General features: G+C 45.0%; 1 protein-coding gene across 3 annotated transcripts in view; it reads left to right on the top strand.

Moving 5' to 3' along the window:
* The window catches only part of LOC119436481 (bifunctional 3'-phosphoadenosine 5'-phosphosulfate synthase-like), a 93,201-nt gene that overhangs the window by 57,771 nt on the left and 9,018 nt on the right, over positions 1-26,412 (top strand). For 2 of the 3 annotated variants that reach the window (XM_049658062.1, XM_049658060.1), the window contains exons 9-10: positions 2,374-2,503; positions 6,196-6,338. In XM_049658062.1, the coding sequence (XP_049514019.1) occupies positions 2,374-2,503; positions 6,196-6,338 (273 nt within the window). Of the gene's footprint in view, positions 1-2,373; positions 2,504-6,195; positions 6,339-13,449; positions 13,576-26,412 lie in introns of all 3 variants that reach the window. The other variant, XM_037703337.2, reaches the window with a different exon arrangement.

The raw sequence follows: 26,412 nt of genomic DNA, 5'->3' as shown, positions 1-26,412 counted from the left end.
TATGTTTTATCGCATGGTGACACGTCCATTGCTTGCTTCAGCTGCCTCCGTTGCCTCCTTGTTTACAATGCAAGCGCGTGACGCTGGTGTAGAGCAGCAAACCTCCGTTTCGACGCATATCCTAGACGGTGGATTTGTACAGGACACGGAAGCTTTGACCACAGATTTAGAGGACATGTAAGTGCTTTCAGGGCTCATTAAGCCTTGTCCAAACGCCGCGAGCAGCGTATATGCTGCTTGTACTAAAAGGGCAGCTAGAAATGTATTCCAAGGTGTCCGAACTTTCTGTTGTGAATTGTAACGAGATCAGTGTGCTCTTCGTTCTTTATTGGCAAACATTTTGAAGCAGCAGCTTGTCATGTTTCTGACTCAGTAAAGTTCTTCAGTGCGGCCACTATCTGATTGTTTATTTTCAGCCTAATCACTCGCGGGTGTGCTCTACTGCGACAGATTTGTTCTTGCTGTGCACACAGCTTGGAATGTAAATGTTCTGTACTTTGCGGTAGTTTGCAGCAAAGACGTATTGTCAATAGTCCCTCGCTTACTCTGTGGACCGTCACGAAACGTTCAGCTTCAAAAATTCGTGTCTTGTCGTTGTAGTCGCCGTCACTCGTGCTTCGGCACATTGATTCAAGTGTGCGCCCATTCACTTATTGATACGTTGGCGATAGGGTGGGCGTAAGTTTGTGTGCGAGTAGGCGTGAATGTGTGTAGATAACGTGCAATAAGCTTACTATGCCACTAAGTGGCGCTACTTCCTTTTGGAACGAGCGGTACTCCCTCTTAAGTGCCAACGTTCCGTAGTTGAGGTCCTTTCATTGGAGGCTGGCGGATGAATTATCTTTTTTGATCATCAAGGAAAGCCGTGCATAGCGAAGGGCAGCAACACAGGCAGTCCAATTATGGCAGCGGCGACACTGGTTGATTCCATTCCTTAATATGTGAATCGTTATTTTTGCAGCGAACTTCGTTATTTTTGCAGCAAACTACCGCACACGTCTTCCCTTTATCGTTACACATTTTGCAGCATGAATTGGGCAAAGTGCTTTACCGAACACCCAGTTTGCATTTCCGACAACTGATCGCACAGTAGCAGGGCAGAAGCAGTAATGGTTTCGTATTCGTGCGTATTCGCTGAGGCAACGTATGGCGTGCTGCTGAAAGCGCCATCTCATTCCTCTAGAGCAAACAGCTCCGCGAAAAGGGTCAGTAGAATTCTTCTACTGGTTTTACTATGTCATAGAAATTACTGATATTTCCTTGCTTATCTTTCAGTGCATGCATCTTGCCTTGTCCTATGCCAAGTTTTCTTCTCACTGATTTCATGCTGCGTCCATATTTTACTGCTTCCTCAATCTTTTCCACGTTATAATTTCGAATATCCCTTACTTTCTTCTTGTTGATCAGTTTTGACAGTTCAGCTACTTCCATCTGATCTCTTGAGTTTGCCACATTCATGTTTTGTCGTTTCTTTATTAGGTCCTTTGTTACTTGGGAGAGCTTACCTGCTGGTTGCCTTGGTGCCTTACCTCCCACTTCAATTGCTGTTGTGTATAAAACGCCTCAAAAGGTTTAACAGATCTTACTCGGAAGTCCACGGACTCTCTGCCGCAATGCGAGTGAGCGCTTCGCACCGTGTCTCGGAAACTTGAGATTACACGACCGCCAACACTAGACACTTGGGAACCCAGTGCGCATCAAGGCACAGATTGTCTCGGGTTCGACTTTGCACTTGCCGGGGAGAGGTTATCTCCAAGATGTTCTCTCGCGCTAGGTAGAAGGCAGACAGGCGCGCGTTCCAGCCCCCTCCCTCCCTCCCTCAAGCATGCTTGTTCACGCCCTGGTCATCCCTCTTGCGCAGAAGCGATCGTCAGCTGTCATATTTCTCCAAGAGCTGTGGGCTGCCGCACGCTTCGCGGCCTCGGCAAATTGTTTGCTAACGCGACAAATGGTGCAGCAGTGTTTCTTGTCTACTGTGTCCCAGCGTGCGTGCTTTGACGCCGTTTTTTCCACTCAAACTTTTTATGCGGAAGGACGTTTGAAATAACTTTTGCCTCGGCCGACATAATTGTAGTTTTTTGCTAGGTTTACTAGCCATACAGGCTCCAAGTACATGCTTGAAATGGCTGAAAACTTTGTTAAATCCGAACCATGTCACGAAATTACTTTGTTAAATCACAAAAAAAACGCCATTTTCAATGGAACTAAGTTCGTGAAATGAAAATAGTTTGTTACATCGCGAATTTCATTAAAAAATTGAGGTTCCTCATATCGAGGTTTGACTGTACACTACTCATAAGTTGCTTATGTATAGAAATCTCTGCACTTGCAATTTGGTATGTGTCTAACAAAATCTCTAAATTTATTTCACAGGCAGATGCAGTGTTTGCATTTCAACTGAGGAACCCTGTTCACAATGGCCATGCATTGCTTATGCAAGACACAAGGAAGCATTTGACAGAGAAGGGTTACAAGAAGCCAGTGCTGTTGCTTCATCCACTTGGTGAGTAGCTAGGGGAATCAAGGCTGCTTAACCCAGTTCTAATGCATTTTTTTTTATTTGACGGAATTGCCTATGCATTAGTCACTACAAAACTAAAACTGCATTCCCACAATTGGCAACTGCCTACCATGAGAGCCATTATCATCACCGTTGTCCATCATAGATCACAGCTGTTTGCACTGGTGGTCATGGAGAGACTAAACTTATGGGGAATGTGTAAATATGCACTAAAAGAGATCCTGATAGATTTTTCATGTAACAATTTTTTTCTTTTGTCGTGCAATCAGTCTGAACTGTACATTCGCCAATTTTTAGCATTTTGGATGCATTAACAAAAGAAATGCAAGCCAGTGACACAGCTACCGCATTGTCTTTTGCAAAGCCTTGCATCTGTCCTTTATTACCTGATCCGGAGTGCACAACCAGCATGAGGGGAATGTGCCTAGCATGGGCACAAACAAGGTGCTGTACTAGCAAATAGCAGAAAGTATTTTGTTCACCGGTTAGACATACGTCATTATCACAAAGGCTACCAAAATGCCTGTAAAGCACACAAAAAGTCATAAAACAGCAAAGCAGTTAGTTTACTAAATCAAGGGAAATGAAGCATGGTTGTCTATGGAAGCATTCCAAGGGAATAGAAAAATTGCTTACTAGGTGCACGAGGTATTTCAGTCAAGCATTGAAGTATCCGTTACAAATTTTTTTAACAGCAAAGCTGTTTAAGCCAGCTGTAATTTGTGGTTCGTATCAAGAAACTATAAAGAAATAAAAGAAAATAAACTTTCTTGCCGAAGCGGCATTCGAACCAAGGTACCCACGGTCCCAAGGCAAGTGTTGTAACCACTAGGCTATACAGCCACGCTTGCAGAACATGCATTTATACGAAACATATGATTGCGTTTGAGCGTCGTCGTCCACAGCTGGCGCGTTCTTCATGTCGCAGAGTACGAGCGTGCGAAGAGGTTTTGCGCACTATGCTCGGGAGAGAGATAAAGAAAATGAGAGCAAGAGAGAGACGCATTCACGGAGCAGGTCTGCTGGAACGCATTGTCGGCATTGCAACGCGGTGGAACGTGGTGTCGGTGTTGCAAGCTGCGCTATGCAATGCACAGTGACGGCCGTAAGTCTGAGTCGCGCGAAAAGAAATTATCGTCATCGTGAGTAATAAGATGAATAGTTTGCGCACTTCCGGAAAACGCTGGACTACGATCGCCCAGCTTCGCTGTTTCAAGCGTTGCGCGGCCGAGTGCAAGGTTAAGCATTTTTTCACATTGTTTATTTTACTACCATTTTCAAAGCTGTTGAATAAAACCATCTTCACCCTCAATTATTAACTGAATTTGGCTTCGATAATGGGTGCATGCTTCTATCACATAGTGCGTGTTAATGTTGGGCAGCTGTCCACAATAGCAGCTTTTAGTGAGTTTTTAACACTGTGTGGCTTCTTGTTAGTCTCCCTCTCAGTGACGCTGCCCATGCATAGCAGGTTTATATTAGGAACTAGGGATGCCACATTGAAGGTGGCATGGCTGCAGATGTTCATAGCCAGCCACCTTTGGGTCTCGCAGGCCCTGTGGGAGAAAGCAAATCCATTGCAGGTATAGACCACTTATAACCTAAGTCGCCAGAGTCGCGAATTTCCGCACTATGAGCAGTACCGTGTATTATTATAATCGAAACTTTTTTCAAAGGTTGTGCATGCGTAAAGCATGTTGACCAAGTAGCCGCATGTGTCCGGGAATCGAAGCATATGACTGGAATGTGCCCTCACTTTCGTTAGCGAGGTGGTTCCTCTGTTTTTCATGTGCTGTACAGCTACTGCGAAGCATTTCGTTGGCTCTGCACCAATCTGCAACTTTGGCCACAGACTCCTCACAAGGTGATACTGGTTAGACCCGGCCGTCGGTAGCTTGCCCGTGATACATGTTCGTACCCATAGACAAATGCACATCGATCTGGTGTGAGTTCACGTGCACATACTGCCACTTGCACATGAAGCAGAGTTTGCAGATGATCAGCCGGCAACTAATGTGAACGCTTATAGCAAATGATTGTAAGTGTGCCTACTGGTAGGAAAGGCAACAGCTCACGTGTGGACAATGTCCCGAACTGATGAATTTGCGGAACGCACTACTGGCAGAGTCTTAAAGGTTGCACGTGTGATATCTGTACTTTGCAGTTAGCGACGGGCGGACACGAAAAAAACTCTTGGTCTTTTTTTCCGCTGGGCTGGAGAAAAAAAAATTTATTTTACTGTCGAAATTTGTTTTTCTGGCCTGCCTGATAGCTTTAGCAACGCTGTCTGTGGCCGAAAAAATGGGTCGCACGCAAATTGAAAAGCCAAAGAGCGACAATGCGCATTGTTACGGGCCGAGGTTCGGGGGTACCTTTCAACAGCATCTGCTTGGAGCTCGAACCAGGTTGACCATTGGAGAGGGTCCGGCAGGGAAGACGAGACGACACAAGAACAAATAACAGACGTTTAATACATGGTTACGGGTGAGCGGTGTGCTCCAAAGAACAATGTACAAGAAAAGTTCAGCGTGGATGCAACTGCACGCTAGGGCAAAGCAAAAGTGTCCTCCACATGGCTGCTGGCTGGCTTTCTTATACCCTCCACCATCCGGGCACTTTCTCCCTCTCTTCTCCCCTACTGCAGGCTAGGGCAATCCAAAGGTTAGCAGAAATAGTAGGAGACCGGAGCCGGGTGAACATCCTCTGTGGGGGAGCAAGGTTGAGGGCTGGATGACAGGTTTTGTCTCTGACCCTTGCGACTGACACGTCTATTCATGTTAATGAGCGAGATCGTTAGGCACACCGATCGCCATGCGTTTGCACGTGGTCCAAGCATGGTCGCTTAGCGGGAATCGGAATTCACTATACACGTGGTCCGGGCATCGCAGCTCTAAGGGAATTGTAACAGCATGCGTTCGGTACAGAGCGTGCGCTGCTGACAAGTAGCCGGAGCAAAAGGTTTCCGTCGCCTATGAGCCAGCACACTGCGGCCACGTTTTTTTTTCCTCCATTCCTTGTACGTTCGCTTGCTCCATGTGACCTCCTCCTCCGCATCGCCCTCATCGCTCTCCCCTTGGCCAGCGCACCTCATTGAGAAGCGCTCGCTGCCTTGCTTGTCTGCGGCATTTCCCAGCAACCGCATTTTAACCGGTATTTCTTCTTGCGCAGCTGCACTATAAGCGGTTGCTTTATAAGTGGTCTGAGCTGTACTTAGAAGTGGCATGTTGTCTAACCCCCCCCCCCAAAATAAGATTTGGTAACATTCAAGAAGGTGATCACCAAGTCGCTATAGTCTGCATGTAAGGCGAGTAAGACTGTACGGATTCATCTCCTATGCCAGACTGGAAGCTGATACCCTGGAATAAGTTGTAGATAGAAAATTAAGCTTCTAGGCAGATTGTATGACAATGTTGTTCATTGTGATTCAGAGCCATGTCCTCGTATACCTCGCGCACCCAGTAAATCAAAATTTTGTTGGGTCAAACTTCATTAGCTCGAGGTCACTCTGTAGTATCTCCCAACATGCAAAGCACTACCTATAATTGTTTCACTGTAAAACACTAGCTACAAGTGAACAGCAGACATTGTAGGAATTCTTTGTTCATTCTACAAGTGACCGAGGCTATAGTATCTGTGGCCTGCAGCCGTACAGCCAATGGTGTATTTTTTCCCAGGTGGCTGGACGAAAGATGATGATGTACCCCTGGCAGTGCGCATGAAGCAACACAGGGCAGTACTGGACAGTGGTGTTCTAGACCCCAAGCTCACTGTATTGGCCATCTTTCCTTCCCCCATGATGTATGCTGGACCAACTGAGGTAATTAGAGCATGCCATTTAGCTTGAAACATGTTATTTTAAAAATTAATTTACAGTGTGCTAATCGTGTACACATGTTACTTGGGCTGTCTACTGTGAAGTATATTTGGCCCATGCGTGCAAGGGATCAACGTGTTGATAAGCAGTAAATGTTAATTTACAAAAAATGTAAAAAAAAAAAAACTACCCACCGATCAGTATTTAATGTGCCATAGTGTGTAAAAACTTTATAAAATAACGACCAAAGGTACTATTGTTTGAGCACTGTTACTGAAACTTTGCTGATTACTACTCCAGAAAACACATCTCAAATCTTCAAGTGAAAGTCAGGCCAGTGCTGCGCTAGCTACATATTTCTTTCATGTTTGGCCACTATCCACTCTGATATTTTGTTTACATGCACCGTTGTCCTAACTTAGTGTCAGGAGGTGACATGCATGTGTATGCAGGCACGATGTGCACGCACACATGCACGCACACACACCACACACCTGAGAGAAAGAGACAGAGATAAAAATCTAGGTGTTACAGGGACCATCTACAATCCGGAATATGTTCTTGGAATATGGTACCAATGGAAAGGGCGTGTCTCGAAATGATAGAAAAACCACGGCTTATCCCTTTAAGGGACACTAAAGGCAAATACTAAGTCAAGCTAAAGTGAAGGATTAAATGCTCGAGTATCTCTAAGGAGTCAATATTACCACAAGCAGAGCATTAGTAATCGAGAAATTGAGGTAAATGCAGGCCACGATTAGACTCCCCCAGGACATTCAAGTACTTGCCCGATGACAAAGCCACTCCTCATTTAAATTCTTTCCCTAGTACTCAACCACTGATTATAAAAACATCATTGTATTGTACTATAAGAGGAAAGAAAATGCTACTTGACCAGTTCTGTTTCATTTTTAGAAAAAAGAACTCATTGACATTACACCGTTGACAGCGATGCAGGTGGTTGAAAGGTTTTGTTTTCGCTCGGCTCTGCGCCGCCCGCACTTTCGCGTTTCAGCAGCTCCGTTATCGCAAAGTGCTGTGCTGGTTTTGCTGGCTCGTGAAATTCGCACAAACTGCAACTAGCAGATAAATCCACTTCCATATGATGTCGCGGGATGCCCGAACGATCCACGCCACTTTACCAAAAGCAGCGCATCTTACTGCCATCTGCCGGGCGCCGTACTCACCGACGGCAGCAAAGGGCGGTTATGGCGTATGCAACGTCACCACTCCCCGTTTGGCATGGCGGGAGATTTGAATTGCCATAAAGGTATTCGGACCCTTTAGATGCAATTTTCTCCTAAACTAAGTTGTTTCTTCGCACGAAACAAGCGTTACGAGGTTTCTTGAATGGTATTTAAACAGTCCACGTCGACTTAGTATTTGCCTTTAGTGTCCCTTTAAACGATAATGTGCGCAGAACGTTGAACAAAGGTTACAGGAGTCGACACACCGCAGTAAACCATCATAATGAAATATTCAAGTGCCACATGGTGTCACATTAACATGTGAACCTTAGTTACTATCAAGTTCACTTGGCTTTTCATCAGAAGTTTTCTCTTCATTAATATTGTGGCTTTCGTGATTTTAACTCTTTCTCTGCCATGGGGAAAATAGCTTTTGTAGGTTACGCCAGATTTATTTTCTGATGGAACTACTGCACTCAATATTTTATTTCATACATAAACAAAAAGCAGTATGAATGTACTTTTCATGCATAAGTTTTACTAACAAGATGTATGTCATAAAAAAAGATCAATTGCCAAAATCAAGATTGTGGGATAAAATTGAACAAAGTATGTAAAGACAGACTTGTATCTACTAAGAAAAAAATTTAACAAATTCTGAGATATACAAAATGTATTGCTGTCTAATAGGCACTATTTCAAAAAAAATCAATTTTTCATTGGACAGGCATTCCTCTACAAAAATTTAACTGCACGCACTACAGTTGTGCGTGCCAGGCTGCGGCCGCCGATGTTCTGGACTGGTTTGCGTTGTGGTCTCTCTCGGAGTCAGTCCGACGAAAAAGCAGCATCCTTACTCTCTGCTGTTCGATCCATCGATAAAATCGGATGCAGACACAGTGGAATCGCAAGATCTGCGATTTCTGAAGCGCGCGCGCGCCGCTCTCGGAGGCAGCCATTTTTGCTTTCTACTTTGACAATTACGAAACGTCGGGAGTGTGTTCAAAAATTACCGCCTGGCAAGAAAAAACTGAATTGCTTAGAAAACAAAAAATATAGTTCTCCTCCTTCACGTCCGAAAGCAGCGTTTCAAACCACCGATAGTAGGCTAACGATGCCCAATGGGCATGGTATGGTAAGAGGTAGTGTGTGTGTGTTGTGTGTGTGTGTAACTACGGAGAGTTTTTTCTGAAAAGTTGCACAGCCTAACCTCTAAATGTTATCATATTGCCTACTATGCACAGGCTAGGGACTATTATTTTTCTCCTGGCACTTCAGCTCCCATATTTCCTACATGCTTCTTTTTCTTTCTGGCCCTTGGAAGAGTGTTGTTTCCATTCTTTTGTGTTCCCAGCTTCCTGAAAATGCCTGTCTCGGCAGTGCCAGCTACCGGCAATGCCGGCGGGTGCCCTCTCCACCCGTCCTAAAACGATACTGGTATCTGGGATGCAAATATAGTTTCTAATGTTCTCGACTTTCTAAGGTCATTCTTTTGCTCCTTTAGAATACAATGTAGTCCATCTTTACCGATAGAAAATTAACTAGGCCCGAGCATACACCGTAAAAATTTGACATCATGGCGAGTTGGTACGGGAACTTCAAGGCGGCGTTGCCACCTTTTTTTTGCTTGTGCATCTTCCCTGGCTTATCAAGCCTCCTCTCGTGGTGAGAGTGCCCTTTTCAATGTGATTAGGAGGGTAATTTACTAATACACCTGAACTTAGTTTTCTTCTTAGATTCCTTTTAACTTCGAATATCGAATTATGAGCAGAAGCATTTATCCATAAATTCTTTAACATGTTGGAACATTGCAAAATAATGTTGCGAACAGCAAAAGATAAACTAGTAAGCCATTACGGTAAAATCTTGTTCATTTGACCATTTCTAATTTGCAAAATTGAATAACTCGAACTATGTCTTGTCTTGCCAACTTGTGCATTGATACACTGCATCAAATGCCCTATAACTTGGAGGCATTTGCCTCCGAGTTGTAGGGCATTTGGGCATAGATGTCGCTCGGCGCATTTGTTGTTGACCAATATAAGCTTGGGAGCATGGGTAGTGCTCCACAAGTAATGACAAATGAGCGAGGCAAAAGATGCACTTGAGCCCAACCAAAACAAAGCGATAATGTACTGTTCGCTAGGGCCATTGCTTTAAAATGAACTGCAGGAACAATTTGAGCAACTGAAAGTTGAGCAAGTTGGTAGGGATTCATGGTACAGAAAGAAAATGGGAACACAGAATCTTTTCCCCACGTTTTGCTCCACGAGTAAGCAGATTTTCTGCAGCACAGTACACACGGCAAGTCATTTCTATTGTTTTCTACCAGTGTGAGATATCCAGCCAACTTGCTGTCATTAATATACTCACTTGCAAGAGTATAAAGCAACCATGAATATAACACAAAGTGTGAAACTAGGTGAAGGAGGGTACCTTCGAATGCACACATACTAGTGTTTCAAATAGTGCCTTTTAGCATAGTGTGGTGCGCGCAGGCATCATTGTAACCCGGATTGCCCATTGCGCACTCTTGGTGAGGCCACTGGACAGGTTAGGGAAGGCAGTACAGTGCCATCGCTACCGCTCTAGTACTTGACATGAAAGGGCTAGGTGCCACTGGGAGCTCACAATACCAAGCACTGTGGTTTCAGTCTCTGTTCTCTCATGACAGCCTTGTCGTGTGACAGTGCCATCACTCGGCTTAATTGATAGCTTTTGAGGCAGGTATGACATGCACCACCACTGTAAAAAAAAAAGATACTACTTCAACCTCATAATTTCACTGTCAGCTTGTGGCATGTACGCTGAGGCATTTCTCCTTGTTCTATTTTCTCTACTGTATACCTTGCTATGTTAGCTCTTTGACTCGCAATCATTTTACTTGCACACCTACACAGGAAGTTAATTTCCTGGCAGCTGGTACAACGCTGCTTATGCTTTTCCTTTTGAATTTAATCACGGGGTCAAAGAGATCTGTTGTATGGGAGTGTGTAAGAGGAAATCAAAAACATGCAGTCATTAATTAACCATAGCATTTACCGTAGTTTGCACTCGTTACCTTGATTCGGCATTGGCCGCAGTGGCCACATTTCGATGGGGGTGAAATGCAAAAATGTTTTTGTACCATGCATAGGTGCATGTTAAAGAAATCCAGGTGGTCAAAATTAATACAATCTCCCATAACCCACTGCAATTTCAGGACGTTAAACCCCACAATCTACCAGGAAAAAAATAAGAAATTTCAATGTACATAAATCAAAGTTCAGTAAGGTATGGCAGAGTGCAATTAAAGTGAGGTGGCTGTACTATTAGAATAAAAGTAGGCAATGTGTGGCAGTTTTTGTTGTCTGAACATCGAATCCCGGCCCCGGCGGCCGCATTTCGATGGAGGCGAAATGCAAAAACGCCCGTGTGCTTGCGTTGTAGTGCACGTTAAAGAATCCCAGGTGGTCAAAATTTATCCGGAGCCCTCCACTACGGCGTGCCTCATAATCAAACTGGTTCTGGCACGTAAAACCCCAGAAAGAAGAGGATTTTGTTGTCTGAACGAGGGGGGGGGTGTGGGGTGTGACTTCTGCTGCCAATTAAGAAAGCTGAAATTTTTTTCTTTCATAGACTAGTGCTTCTATGTCTAGACCATCTGTATGCACCTGGGCGGTAGACTCGTTGAGACAAAATTTGGCCTCACGCATATTCTTTCAGCTATGCGAAACTGAATTTACCCTGTGGTTAATGGTCTATACAAGGCAGTGCACATGAAATGAAAGTCTTGCACATACTTTTTTTTTTTTTACGTGTGGTTGAGGTATGCGGGACCACTGCATGGAAGCGGAAAGTGGGATTGGGTGGTAGTGGCACATGCTACATGCGAATACTTCATTGTGGTGCAACATTCATTAGTTTCACTCTGCTTAAAGGGGCCCTGAAACACTTTTTGAATATAGTAAGAAAACGTTGCCGATCTGTTGTAGAGGCGGCTGTGAGCCTGTGAGCCAAATATTATTGCACCGCATGCAGCAGAGAATCAACAATCACATGTCAAAAACGGCGATAATCGTGTGCTCATTCTTCCACAATGTCGTCATGCAGTGTCATCGCAAGCAGCTGGACCCACCAATTCAGCTATTAACTGATTTTGTGATTGCAAGAGCATTCTCAGTAATACGTGATTGCAAATTTTTAGTTAAATAAATGAAGCATATGTATGTTTGTGATCTCAAAAAGTCAGAAAAAAAATTTCATCTTTTCACTGCCACATAGATGTATCTGCTGTGCTTGGACTCCAAGATAGTAGTGGCATGCTGCATAGCATAGTCTTCCGTGGCTGCCACTGGGTGCCGCAACAAGCCCTTTCGGCACTAACTTCTGAGTATCTTGGGCGGGGCTTTGCCCTCTTGGCTTCTCCGCTTTGTGGCTTCCATTGCGCTAGCGGAGATGTAAAGAGAAAGCTGGGTATTGGTGCGATAACTCCACTAATGCTTGAAGGATTCAAAAAAATTTTGCTGCACGAGATTCGTGAGACGACATCCTTTGATAGTGAGGTCATTCTATGATTAGTTAGCAAAGTGTTTCAGGGCCCCTTTAAGTGAACCGTCATCGTTGTTGCAAAAAGAAATTTCGAAATTGCACTACCGGTGCTCGCATATTCTGGTCTTATATAATACATTTGCATTGTGAGCACTTCATAGTTGGTAAAAAGCAGAGGAACTTCTCGTAAATATGGAGGTAACTTTTTGCTATCGGCCTCATGACTGGCACCTGCTGCACGCAACAGGGCCTGAGCGGGTGGACCCAAGGACTTCAGAGCAGTGGCAGCTGCACTGGGGAGTCACGCAGAGTGTTTCTTGGGGATTTAGTACATCTGCAGTGGGCTTTACTGTGGCAGCAAGTGATTAGTGTCGCGGCAGTGTCAATGCCTCGTCCTTGCGTGCAGCTGCCCGAACGCCCACACGCAAGCATCATTCAGCTGCCGCATATACTGCCGCTCTGTCTCGCAGCTGGTGGAAGGTAATTGCCACGCTTATCTTGGCTGCCACTGCAGCTTGCCCTCTGGATCCAAAAAGACCAATCTGCATGTTTTGTGCCGCAATGCCCAAAGTTCAAGAGCTTTACTAAGCTAGCGTGGCACTTCTGAATGTCCAGTCATTGCAGAAACGCGTGCAGAAGGGATGGTAATAATTAAGATCCAACTTTGCATTACGTGTATAGAATAAAACACATTTATTGCCATTGCATCGTATGCCACGTGCATGCACAGCGTAGTACGTGGAATGGACAATAGGTGCCGGAGTGTCGCAGGCACCAGATGAAAGTCGATGAAGATGTCGCGTGTTTTGCCACCACATAATTCAGATTCTGTCTCACAAGGCCAACAAAATAACTCTACTGTGCACATTAAGACCTTTTCTCTGATATGCGCAGGCACAGTGGCCTTAATTTGTGGCCTTAATTATTGGCAATATTTGGAACATTATCACTTCATGAGTGTTTGAAGAGCAGCTGCTTTTTTTTTTCCTCTTAAGACGTAAGGCGGCGCATGGATCTTGTTCAATACGATTGCACTAGCCAGTTTCCGATTTTCCTTTTATCTCTGAATTTGTTTAGTGCCTGTCTTGTTTATGCAATTTGTTTTATGCATTGTCCTTTAGTTTATACCATATTGTTAAACTTTTTACTCGCATTTTTGAAGCAATCTTTGAATGCTTATCACTATTTTGTGTTGTACAGACATGTTGCCATAAAAATTGTATAGGGACATGGCTGTTTCTGCCAATCACTTGTGTTTGGGACTAAATTGGCATGCAATATGATTTCCAGACCAGAATGAAATTTTGGCCTTAACTTTGAACTAAGATCCATGTAATATTATAGCATCTTCACCTTGGAACAAGCTGCATACTTACTTTCATGTATTTTCCGTGTAGGTCCAGTGGCACGCCAAGGCAAGAATGGTGTGCGGCAGCAACTTCTACATTGTAGGCCGAGACCCTGCAGGAATGCCCCATCCAGAGACGAAAGAAGACCTCTATGACCCAACTCATGGTGCAAAGGTGCAGTGTACTTTTGTGTCTCGCATAGCTCATTTATAGCCAAACATACAACTCAATTTGTTTTCCCAAAATATATTTACAAGTTCAGACTGTGTAGCTGTCAACCCAGTAATTACACTATGGAGCTTCAATTTCTCGAGGGCACCACAAATAATTACCTTTTAATGCAACCAGTTCTAAACATGTGCGAAGTGCGGCGAAGCTTCAGTTGAGAAAAATTCACGCCACCGAAATGGGCCACGGTGGGCAGTCTCGTAGTACCAGGCACCACTGATCCATACACATACACTCATCATGCTGCTGAAAGCTGAGTTCAAGACTCAACAGGACAAGAGGGGAGAACGAGTTCACCTGCATTTCCAAAAGAAGCACCCAATTCGAAGGGTAAATTTGGCAGCTTTCTGCAACAGTCATTGTATGGCCTTCAACAACCGGTAGGCTCTCGAGTTGTTTGTGACATCACGTGACCGCTGCTTTTGATGATGTGAATAGTCTTTTTTCACTTCATTTTGAGTGGATCTCGTAAAAGGCGCTAGGATGAATAATTTGTAATGCCTTTGAGAAGTTGAGGCTTTGTACCATAATTCTAGAGTCGACAGGTACCTAAAAAGGTGGGACCAAAAATTTTCGTGTCAGTTACTCATTTAATGAGTACTGACTCAATCAGTTGTTTAAAATTAACTTTCAGTTAATACATGCCACTCTTATTGTGTGAGGACTGTTCCCAGGTAAAAGTATACTACTAAGATATTTATGGAATTATTGCATGAATTGTGGCGAGCACACACGCCCATTTCCTCCTACGTACTCACGTCTTCGCACATTGCGGACGCGTCGAGAGCCGCCGTAGACATGGGAGAGCCCTCCCCCCCCCCCCCCCCTGCGAGAAAGGAAAAGGTACTCGACGCACGAGGAGAACATTCTTTTCGCAAAGGTAAAAAGGTATAAAAGACCGTCACCAGGGGAGACTCTCTCCCTGGTGCCCCGACCTCAAACCGGACCACCAATCTAAGAATACCTGCCACAAATTGTGACCTCAGTGCCTGACTATCATGCGCAACGAAGCAAGCCTATTTATTACCTATTACAGAGGAGTCTCTCCCTCTGTAAGTGTTACTTATTGCACGCAGCAATAAACATTGTTAGAGTTGACACCGCTAGTTGCCTCACTCGCCTGAACCCAGCGTAGCTGTGATTATAAGCACTACGACTTGGCGAGTACTACGGAACGACTGTGTGTGGCTAGATCCTGAGCTTTCCTTCAGCCCTAGCTTCACGCAGAGCATACCCCCACAAAATTCACAATGCGCAAGTTCATGAAATTCAGTTGTTAGCGATGTTCTCATCATATCATTCTTTCATGCTCATTGCAAGTTAAGCTGGAAAAAGCAGTTGACACTTGCCAACTGGCCAATATTCAAACTGTATTGATCTTTCTGCAACATATTGCCGATATGGACGGGAAATTAGCTAAAACTCCAGCTCAAGTGACTTTCTTTCTTTCTCTCTCGTTATTTTGTTGTTGTTGTTGCCTGGTTAATGTTTTAATGTGGCCCAAATTGCTTGAGTACAGTGTTTAAGGTTTTTATTTTCCCCAAAATTTGACATGCTTTTTATGGTATTTATTTCCATCATAAAAAGTTTTTTTTGTTATTCCCCAGTTAATATATCTTCCAGATGAACTTTCACTGACTTTTTGTTTTGGAGGGGGATAATTTTTTGTCTAGCTTAGCTTTTTTTTTTTTAATTTATTCCTGGTGAATATCTAGTTCACTAATTTTGTTGATGCTGAAACGTGCTGTATGAATGCAGATCCTGTAGTTCAATATGGTAGTGGCATATAACACACCGAATAACAAAGGTTTTAGAGACTCAGTCTCTAAAAGACTCTGAGTCTCTAAGAGCGACTTTTAGAGACAGTTCATGCAAGGGCAGCACAAAACTTTACAGTGATGCAACTATTATATGTAGGAATTAACATTAGTTTGATATTCCAACACAAATAGAATGAGACTGTAACATTATGCGGGTACAGAGCTCCAGCAAATAATACAGAATAAAAAGATTATTAGGTAGATACTACGACCTTGCGTGACCATCAGTGAACTCTCCCAGTTCGTCTATCACAGTGGTGGCAGCACAAAGACCAAAGGGCCACACTTGACCCCTCTGTGTACTCATCCCCTCCCTGCTTCTCGTTTTTGTCACGGTAGCAGGTAAAATGGCTGCAAATAAGAGCAAAATGTAAAGATTTCTTGGGCTGCAGACTGACGCATGACCATGACCTTGCCAGGCTCCTTTCATCAGAGCATATGTGGGCTCACAGCTGTGTGCCAATCGATGTCTTGTAATAATCATTAATGCTTTCACTATCACTTTTCAGTTAAAACGGAATTGTCGAAAGAAAGATTGGCATACTTTTTTTCCATTTAAACCGAATACGCTGAACATTACCTACAATTGATAGGAAACATTTCTTGAATTTATGGGCAACTGAAACTTAAGCTCAGTCTCCATTCTTTTTTTTTATTTGTCCTTATTTTTTCTATTTAAAGGAAATTTCTTCCTTGTTCTGGCGCTTTCAATTTATTTCAATGACCCTCATGATGACATTATCTTTCTTACCTGCTTTAAGGGGGGACGCGGCTTTCGTATCGCGAAAAATGACCAAAAAATCAATTTTTTGAAAAGCATATATTCCGTTTCTATAACTCTTTTTTTATCTGATTCCGAAATATGAACGCTGAAAACCGCGTAGAAGTGCTCAAAAAAATTTTTGTATCAGCCAACGTCGCAAAAAAATTCAGCGGAAATCGCGAAAAAAACGGCGTTTTTCGAGCCGCGATATCTCCGCAACGGCGCAACCGAGCGCCGCCATTTTGCCCTTGTTGGAAAGCGCATTTCTCCGTCTTTAAATTTGCCGCTCTGCCATCTCCTCCATTCAAAAGCAAGCGCACAAAAAGCAAATGATTCAAGGCCGTTCCGAGGCCTCCGATTGGCCACGGCCGTCACGTGGCCAATTGGAGCTTCGCCATTGGTCTCGTTGGCGCTGCGCGTCTTCTGCTACCGCGCCGCCAGGCCTACGCGTGCGGTGTTCGTCTGTATGTGCGGTGTATATATATATATAAAAAAGCTTTTCTGAAGAAGCTTTCATCTGATATCGCCCGTGACTCGCGCGTCTGACAATCGCCTCGCCATCTCCGTGAGCACGTACGGAGCGTAGTTTCGGCAGCGGACTCCACAAGTGATAAGCGCCTCTTGGCATCTCAGCTCGTCAGGATCGCCAGTACTTGCGGAATGTAGCTGACTTGTGTTGTGATATGCGCCTCTGGACATATCCTGAGGAGCGTAGTTTCGGAAGCTGGTTTGTGTTGTGATACGCTACTCTAGACATACGGCTCGACGCATTCATCAGTAGCGCTTGCGGGGCGTAGTTTCGGAAGTTGACCATGGGTCGGCGACCGCTGAAGTACAAGACGGCTCATGTTTACGGCACTCGTAAGCGAAAATCGCCGACAGGTGAAAAAGACTGCTTCAAGGTCGCCTGGCAGTACTGTGCAGCATAGCAAAGAAGTCACAGACGCTTAGCCGAGGACTCCACACGCGGCCAGGATGCGTACGCGTGCCGATGATGCCATGCAGGAGCCGCCGCCGAGCACTTCACATGCGGCCGGAATGCCTACTTGTGTCGACAATGTTGAGGAGTCGCTCTCTGGCACTTCATTCGCGGGCGAAACATCTCCTGCGAGCAGCACGAGATGTTTGTCACGAGAGTTGAGCTTGTCGTGCCGCGTTCCACATCGTCGGATGCATCCACCGATCGCGCCTCGGATGTTTCTGGTTCTCGTCTCGGCACTTCGCACGATGTTGCTACGCCGTCCACAAGTACGGGCGGCACCGTTCAGGCACGCCTGGAGCCGCATTTTGTATCGGTCGAAGCATCCCGAGAGGTCGCCGTGAAAGTGCAAGCAAAACTAAGTTCGTTGTCTGCGACCGCGCAGAAAATGGAACTGACAGGTGAAGGTGCTTGCCAGTACGGAAGAAGCGGGGGAGTTTCTTATCGTTCAAATGACAGCCCTGAACGCGCTTCTCGGCAAAGATGAGTGCCAGCAGTGCTCCCAGCCGGGACTTTCAGTTCAGCTGGGAACAAGACCTGGATTAGCAGCGCAAATGATACTGACGTGCGCGTTTTGCGGCGGTGTCGCGAAGGAGTGGTTGTCACCGCGAAAGGAAGGTCGCAAAATTTTCGATGTAAATATGAGAGCTGTACAGGCTGTTTCATAATTGACCATTCATAATTGACCAGAAATCGGCGAGACCGATTTCTGGTCAATAATGAATGTCTCACATAGAGGTTGCATCATAAAACATTTCAAAAACATCTGAAGGCTGAGTTTGAGTTTGAAAGCCTTTTTCTCAAAACGACTTTTCTTGCTTCCTGCTTTGCTTGTTCCACTGATTTCTTTGTGACCACTAGGTCTATTTCAGTTCCGTTTTTTTCCCTGTATTCCTGGATGTACTGTCCAGGGCATGACACTCTTGCTTTTCCAGTTTTACTTTACTACAATTAACGATTCGACTACTTGCTCACAGCCTAAAGGCCTGTGGTATAGTCACCTCCTAAAAAATGAGAACTAAAAAAAAATGCATTGCAAATAAAAAAATCTAAGAGTGTCACGACCTCAACCATTCATCTTAGAATGCACAGTGCTTTGAACAAGTGTTCTATCGTATTTTATAAGTGACTCAGGCTTGGAACAAGGCCACAAGGAGAAAAATATTGTACATAAAAAAGTTCTAAAGATATCTTTATGAAATTTATACAGTAGTATCATAAAAACATTGCTGATAAGTCTGCCAATTTTCATAAAAATCCACACAGAAATAAGAAAGTTGGTATCGAAAGCCACGTCCCCCCTTAAGTATTTCAAAATGCAAATTCCCATTCTGCCCATGCTCTGAAGAGAGCAGCCGACGGCGCGTGCATTGAAGTTTATTAGAGGGGACTGCAAGTGTGTTTAAGGCGCATTGATAGTCCGACGTTAATGGTGCGCGGGCGAGCGTCGCCTGTGCCCAGTCACACTACGCCGCTTGAGCGGCGCCAGCCGAAATACCGTCCCCTCTAAACTTCGACGTGCGCATTGGTTGGCTGCTCGCATCGGAGCATGCGCAGAACGATCCCCAAGTCTCGTGGGCGCGTCGATAAGAGTGCACGCCGCCGCAGGCGTCAAAGATGGAAAGAGCAAAGCTGCCAGGCCCGCGCTGCGACACGAGCGGGGACAGCGTGCTCCCGTGCAATAGCACTCTCCCCATTCACGGTGGCGGGGTGTTTGAATTATTGGTGGCGTTGTGGATTTCAGTGTGGATTAGTGAGATGCGTTGCATATTGCTTTCAATACATTGTTGGATTGTCGAGTGTTTGCTTGTGCGCGCTGGCACCATGCTTGTTTATTCAGTTAGTAAGCGAATGTATCCAAGTTCATACAGCCAATAAAACTGCTATCCTTACTCCATATAGCTCTCTACTAATTTGCTATCGCAATTGATGCTTTGCCTTCGGCGAAACTGCGACTTATTTGTGTGCATGTAGGAATGAATTTACTTGTGTTCACTTGGCTTACCGCAGTAAAGTCCCCTTAAGACACTGTTGCATGAGTAGGAAATGTTGTAGTTGTAACCGTAAATTATTGCATCTGGGCTAATTTTATGCACCTTAATGTAGGATGCGTAGACACAGCCACTGGCTCTAGCCAGTAATGATAAGGTTTAGTTTATGAAGCATTACACTGTATTCACACCTCTCTTGATATGATTTCTGTTTTGTGTTTACGCAGACTTGGCTGCATCAGGTGACATGATGTCTCGCCGGAAGTCCTTCAAGAAGTCCTTGCGCGAGTCATTCCTGTCGTCTGCGCAAGGGCCGTCCCAGAGAGGCCGGAAGGACAAGTCCATGACTAAGTCGCCAGAGAGCCGAAGGCCCAGGTGCGTCTTTAGGCAGCATGCAATGTGCACAAGAATTTTGGGCTGTCTAATTGCATGACACATTCCTGCATTAGTTGTCAGCAATGAAGTAGGAAGTTCTGGATTCAATTTGCTTATATATAGGAGCCTGGCTCATTGCAAAAAACCAAGTTAATTGGCTTCAAGGCCTTCTGTATTTGTTTGTTGTGCCTGGTACCGACATGCCACTTTTAACAAAATTCATCAGGAGACTTGTCTTCTTGTCGTATGAACATGCAGTAAGTTAGTAAAGTTGATTACCCTAGCACCAAAAGAAAAAAGTTATGCATGTACCATTGAGCAAATGAGTTTCACCTTAGCAAAACTATTATCTATTAAATTATAAGTTACATAAACTTTTCTGATAAATATCTTCTAGACTATTCCAGGATAGGGGCAGCTGCCTGCATTTTGTGCCTTCTTTTTAGAAACTGCATCACTTGAAAAAGTTTTTTAATTGTTTTTACTGCAATCCAGAAATTTATACATTTGTTTCAGTAGCGGCAGTTCAGAAATTCAAAACGGTCTTGTTCTTCACAAATTTTTCAGCTTGGAAACAACCCTACAAATAGTTTTCGCTTTTGCTGTTTCAAAACGATAGTTTTCCAAAAAGTGCCGGAAAGTGCACATTTCGCTTTTGCTGTTTCAAAATGATAGTTTTCCAAAAAGTGCCGGAAAGTGCACACTTAGAAAAATCGATTCAAAGATCTCAAATCATGCCAAAACTCCTGCAACTGCAGGGTAAGAAAGCTAATTTTATTCTTTTCGGACGCGCAGATAATAACCAAACTTGGCGAGGAGCTTCTCTAATGCTTAAAAATAAAAAAAAAAACAAGCAAAATTGGAAAATGCATATTTCTGGTGAAAATTACGATTTTAACCCTGCATCTCCCCTGAAGCTTCCACAGAGGTCGATTGCAGCAGAATCTGTTGTTAACGCTACATTGAGCAGGACAGAAAAAGGATATTGAGTAATGATAATAGTTTTCATGCCTAGGCTCATTGTTCTACTGAATGTAGCATTGACTGCACATTTTGTTTAATAGAGTTTCGTGTTGCAGTGTTCTGTATCAGCTTAGGCTAGCTTGGCGATCTGTTTGATCTACTTATGTACAGCACTTGTGCATATTTAGAAAACGTAGATGGGGCGTCAGCGACCTTGCATTTCCACCGACATTTTCAGTGCCCAGGTTCAGCTCAACAAAAGAGTTCTGCTTAGTATTTGCTGCTTTGCAGTCTTGGAAATTTAGCTGAAATAGTTGTGTAAGACAAGACCACAAAAAGCAGGGCAATTCGGAGAGTTCCGCTTATCCTACGTTTTGGTAAAGTGCACGATGTATTTTTCAGGAGAGGGGAGGAAGAAGGCAGCACGTCTTCTGCCGTGGCCAGCCCTGCTTCTCGGCACAACGAGTCTGCCATCGACCCCGGCTCACCCCTGTCGGAGGCCAAACCTGTTGAGCGCCAGGTGGAGGCGCGTTCCACAGATGATGCCCTTTCGTCCATGGTCCGGTGTCTCTGCTTCTCCAGCAGCTTCATCCTTCACAGTGAGTCCGCAGTGGCCCTCATTGGCCGTATCCTGTATGTGCGAGTGAAAGCGCACAAGGGTGAGGGACACGTGGGTTCATGAGGAGCGAACGCACGGCGGAGGGCAAACGAGACTTATGTGCAAGTGAAGCGCGCGAGGGCGAGGGACGCGCGCTTTCACGGGGAGCGAACGCGACTTCTCAGTGGAAGGGGAGTGGTGGGCGAGTAGGGCATCGAGGCACTCTAGACTGTGCTTGTGCGTGCCCGCTCTCCCACTGCAGTGCATACGCGCAGCCCTGTCGACCTCTGCCGCCCGTGCCGCCGACTACAGTCTACGCTCGTTACAACGGATCCGGGAACAACAGACTTCCGGTTACAACGGACCATATCCCTAGGTTTGTTTGGTCACCACGCATTTTAAATGGCATCCACTCCGCTCACAACGGACCCTGCTATAGCGGACTATCGGCTAGAACGGACTAAATTTAGGGCGAAAATTGTTTGGACTGAGCTTATATGGCAGAGTTACGCGGGGCCGACACCAATATGCTGTTTTTTTTTTCTACTTAGCCGGGAAACAATAGTATGTCTGGCAACGTTGTCGGCATCTAACGGGTCGCTGGCGCGGCCGAGCCAATCCAGTGAAGTGGCTCGCTGCGTCCATTTTCTTCTTTGTGTTCGTGCGGCGGCTGCGCTTGTGTGGAATGGCTGGACGCAAGAGGAAGCAGATTTCAGAAAAGGTGAGACTTCTGCTGATTGGAAAGTCAAAACGACCTCGTGCCTTGCGTCACATGCAAATTCTCTCGATCGACTGGGAGGCTAACAAAAAAGCATGGATGACGAAGGATTTGTTTAACGCTTGGCTGCTCAAATTGATAGGGGGATGGCAAAAACAGAAAAGGAAAGTACTTCTCTTCCTTGATAACTGTTCATCACACATGCAACCCCCGTCACTTGAGGCAACGGAACTGGCGTACTTTCCGCTTAATGCGACGTCGCCCTGCAACCAATCGACCAAGGTGTGGTCCATTCCGTTAAGGTTGGCGTACCGGACCCGCCTTACAGAGCGCCTGCTTTTTGACATGCAGAGGAAGCGGAAACCAAAATTGAACGTGAAGTTTCCTGTGGAAGTTCTTCCAGCAGTTTGGGCACAGCTAAAAAGCGATGTCATTCGCAACTGCTTCAGCAGGCAGGCTTTTGCCGAGCGAATGACGCACCCAGCACTGCACTACAAGATCCATGTGTGCCAAGTGTGTGGCCCCAAATTCAAGAAGCTTTCGGGGGCCGAAGACTTCGCCGACTTCGTCAGTTTTGATGATGGCATCGTCGACAGCGAACAACTGACGACGACGAGATCGCAGCACTTGTAAGAACTCTTCTGACCCGCTATTAGAAGACGACAGTAGCGAAGAGACTGAAGCACCTGTTAAGCTTTCTTCGTCCCAGGCCATGGATTACATTGAGGCCCTGAAAGGATATTTCCTGCAGCAGCAAGGTGACTGCTCCGCGGAAGTTCTGCAGCTCACAGAAATGCAACACAAGGTGACCGCGTCTTCTCTGGCAGGAGCTAAGCAGGCCCTCATCACTCAGTATATTTTGTGAAATAAAAAGTCATGTTCCATGAAGTTTCTTTCCTCGCATGCACCTTTCCGTTCAATGAAAAAGGTAAGAATTGCCTCAAGCGGGGGGGTGGTACCAGACCCTTGTGTACAAACTGAAGCTTGCGTGCGGCGTCAAACTGGTCTAATCTTTGATTCATGGCCGTAATTCGTCAGATTATGTCGTATCGGCTGTTCCACGGGCAAGAACGCGATTTTAAAAGCATATTACGTTCCGGTAACATTTTTATGTCGCACGATCGCTCCTCCTTCCCCCCCCCCCCCCCCCCCCCCCTGCATACTTCGGATACAGCAGACGTTTTTCGCCGGATTATGAGGGTCCGTTATAACGGGCGTAGACTGTATCTCTGGTCTCCTCGCCCGCCTCTCCCCTAACAGCGTCGACAATGTCGTTTAGCCGTTCGTCACGTAGCCAGTGTTTTGACAGTGGTTGTATTCGGTCACACAACCAACATGCACAACTGTTGTCGACGGCGGCGGCGTTTTGCGTTCGCACCGAATGCGCGCGGCGTTGGTGACGTGTTTATGAAGAACGTGCCAACCTTGCCGTACACCCTATGGCGGTGTACCGTAGCGACCATAAGGCCATGGTCCCTGTGGTCACTAAATAAATAAATAAAAACCACTGGATCATATATAGCTCTCATTCTTTAATAGTTCAAATAACCAATTACAACCATCACATCTAATAGTCATAATTGGAAATACATAATTCCCACCATAGTACAGCTTAGCTGGTCTTCCATCTCCACCCAATGGAGGGCTGACAGTTTTTTCTTGTTTCTCTTGTTTCACACCCCAACAGTTGCTAGTACTGCAAAAGGAAGAGGTGGAGTGGTGGAGCTACAACAGACCCTTTTAGAAATAAACTTGAATAAGCTTGATCCAACGCCAGTCAACAGTTTGGGGATTGCTGTCTAGGTTGCCATAGATGGACTGCTAGAAATCGCTAGAAAAAGAAGTCGCCCTTGTCGTCCCTACTTTTTCTTGCCTGTGCCCTATTTCAAACTGTGCATTGCTAAAATGTATTCCAACTTTTTTGTACTTTTTCCTTTAGGAAAGAAATCTGATCAGAAATTTAGTAATGATCATTCATTTGATTTTCTATTTTTATCTATTGTGTGAGCTGGCCAATCTCTGCGATTACGGCAAAGTGTCATTCTTAAAGCCAATAATGGAGAGCAAGAAGAATGGAAAATAAAATGAATTGTCATGAATACAGTACAGCAAAAGCTCATTAATTTGAATTTCACAGGCACGCTTAACGAGTTCGAATTAAACCGAATTCGAAATAATGAAGGTCATTGAAAAACAGCCAGAATTGAGACCAGGTTGCTAGATAGCACTTGTAAATCACAATAGTTATTGACCTAAATAATCTGTGATAACTTTTTGCTTCTTTTCTTTAAAGCAATGGCCATCAGTTTGTCTTCCAAATACCTGCCGCGGTGGCTCAGTCAGCTAAGGCATTGCGCTGCTGAGCACGAGATTGCGGGATCAAATCCCCAGCCGCGGCGGCCGCATTTCGATGGAGGTGAAATGCAAAAACGCCCGTGTGCTTGCGTTGTGTGCACGTTAAAGAACCCCAGGTGGTCAAAATTATTCCGTAGCCTCCCCTACGGCGTGCCTCATAATTAGAACTGTTTTGGCACGTAAAACCCCAGAAAAAGAAGAGTTTGTCTTCCAAAGTGTTAACGTGACGCATAGCTTCATCTTCACCCTGCTTGAAGTTGAAAAACAGGCGTCCGACACCGAGCGCCTTCATTACAGTTGCCAACGGGTTTTTCGGACTTGATGGATATTCTGGACTTCATAAACGCACTGTCAGGGTTCCCAAAGAGCTAATGCAATTTTGCGACCCATTTTTCGGACATATTTACGCCCCCAAGTTCGATTTTCCGGACTAAGTCACTCGTTCAGAGCCGCGCTACCCGATCGTGGAGGCCGCTATGTTGGATTTTCCGCTGGCTTGGTCAGGCAAAGCTTTCAGTGGCCCGCTCTATGGCCTCCAAGATTGGGAGCAAGTGCGCTATCCTCTCATCTTGAAGGCCATGCCCGCTCTTCCTTGACTGACAAAACTCTCGAGGGGACGGCACCTTTTCTGTTTTCTATTTTAGGTCAGCACTATCGTCAAAACCACTTATTGCAGGTCCTTTTTTTTTCTTTTGTTCCCCTTTCTTTCTTTTTTTTAACACCGTGTGGCGGCGGCGCTCAGTTGAGCGGTGCGTAGCTCGAATTAATGATGGAGGAGCCGATGCGCGTGCAAAATAACGAGTTGGTTTACCCGTAGGCACCTATGCTGCGTGGCCGGACCACAACAGTCAGTTCAAATTAATGAGCTGCAAATTAACGAGCTTTTACTGTATCTGGTTTAACTTGGAATTGTATACTTTCGTGCATTATTCAGTGCTTTAAAGAAAAACAAAATAGTAAATACTAAATAATTCACAGAACATTATTTGAACATTCACTATTCAATTCGTATTTGTAATTAGAGTATTGGCAAATCCCTAGTTCTTATCACTCTCCTGCTTTTGTTTCAGATGCAGCAACACAAACACCTCTCTGGGCAGGCACCAATGCTGGTGCCATCTTTGTTTACACCTTGCCTTTCCCCCGAGTGACAAGCGGACTCTGATCCAGTTCAGTGCACCCTTGGTAAGCCCTTAAATATGTTACTTTGGCTCATGAAAGTAAGCTATGTTTTGTGTTTGAAGTAGTTTGTGAAATGGCCTTGTCTGAAACTTCCACTGACAAAAATTTTGGATATTTTCTGTGGTAACTAGTAAATAGTGACCCAGTAATCAAGACACAAAACCTTGTTCGTTTCAGTGCACAATGGTTATAGTCAATGTCCGATTTTCAAACATGCCCAACAATTGGGATGCCATTGCAGCACCTATAGAACCAATGTATAAAGACGTCTGAAATTTTGAACATGAAGCTTTTGGCATATGATTTTTTGGCCTTTTTTGCCGTCACTGCAGGTCCGAATGTTGTTAATCAAAGCCACCGTCGCTGCGATCGTGTATTATCTCGCAGCTTTGTAGCAGCGCTCCCTCTCGCACACCCAATCCGCTGGCAGCCGTAGCCACCACGACAATGCTAGGCCTAGCTGCTTCGATGTTCGCGACTACGCTTCCCTCCTTTTCGGTGCTGTGTTTTTCATTGAAAGAATTCGCTGCTGTCAGCAGTGGTGGCGACTCTGCCTTTCTCTTCCTTGTAGATTGCTTCGAAACGCGGAAAATACGGCAAGAATCAAGCATTGCATAATGCAGGTTCCCAAAAGTTAGCTTCGCCACATGTTACGCAGTTAAGCATACTCACTGTATTGCGATGAAGCATACCAAGAGCAGTAAGGGGTTACTGTCAAGGGATACATTACCTATTTTTTAATTATACACACACGCACCTGCTGTCTCCTGTCACAGTATAAGCACAGATACGCCTAATAGGTTCACTGGCAGCTGTTCAGAGCTATTTCGGTCGTGCCCGTGGTGATGTGAGCCCTTGGGGACATTAAAAGACATGCATTCATGAGAGAGTTTTAGTGTGTCCGGTAATCTCTTAAAAGCAAATGGACTGGGAATCTTACCGATAAGCGGAGGCACAAACTTGAATGGCCTGCACAGTGAAGCCATCTGGTGGCACAGAGGTCAACCAGACAAAAACAGAGCTAATATTGCAGTAACCA

Source organism: Dermacentor silvarum, chromosome 1, assembly GCF_013339745.2.
Source record: "Dermacentor silvarum isolate Dsil-2018 chromosome 1, BIME_Dsil_1.4, whole genome shotgun sequence".
Lineage (NCBI taxonomy): Eukaryota > Metazoa > Arthropoda > Arachnida > Ixodida > Ixodidae > Dermacentor > Dermacentor silvarum.
This window is presented reverse-complemented; position numbering and strand designations above follow the sequence as displayed.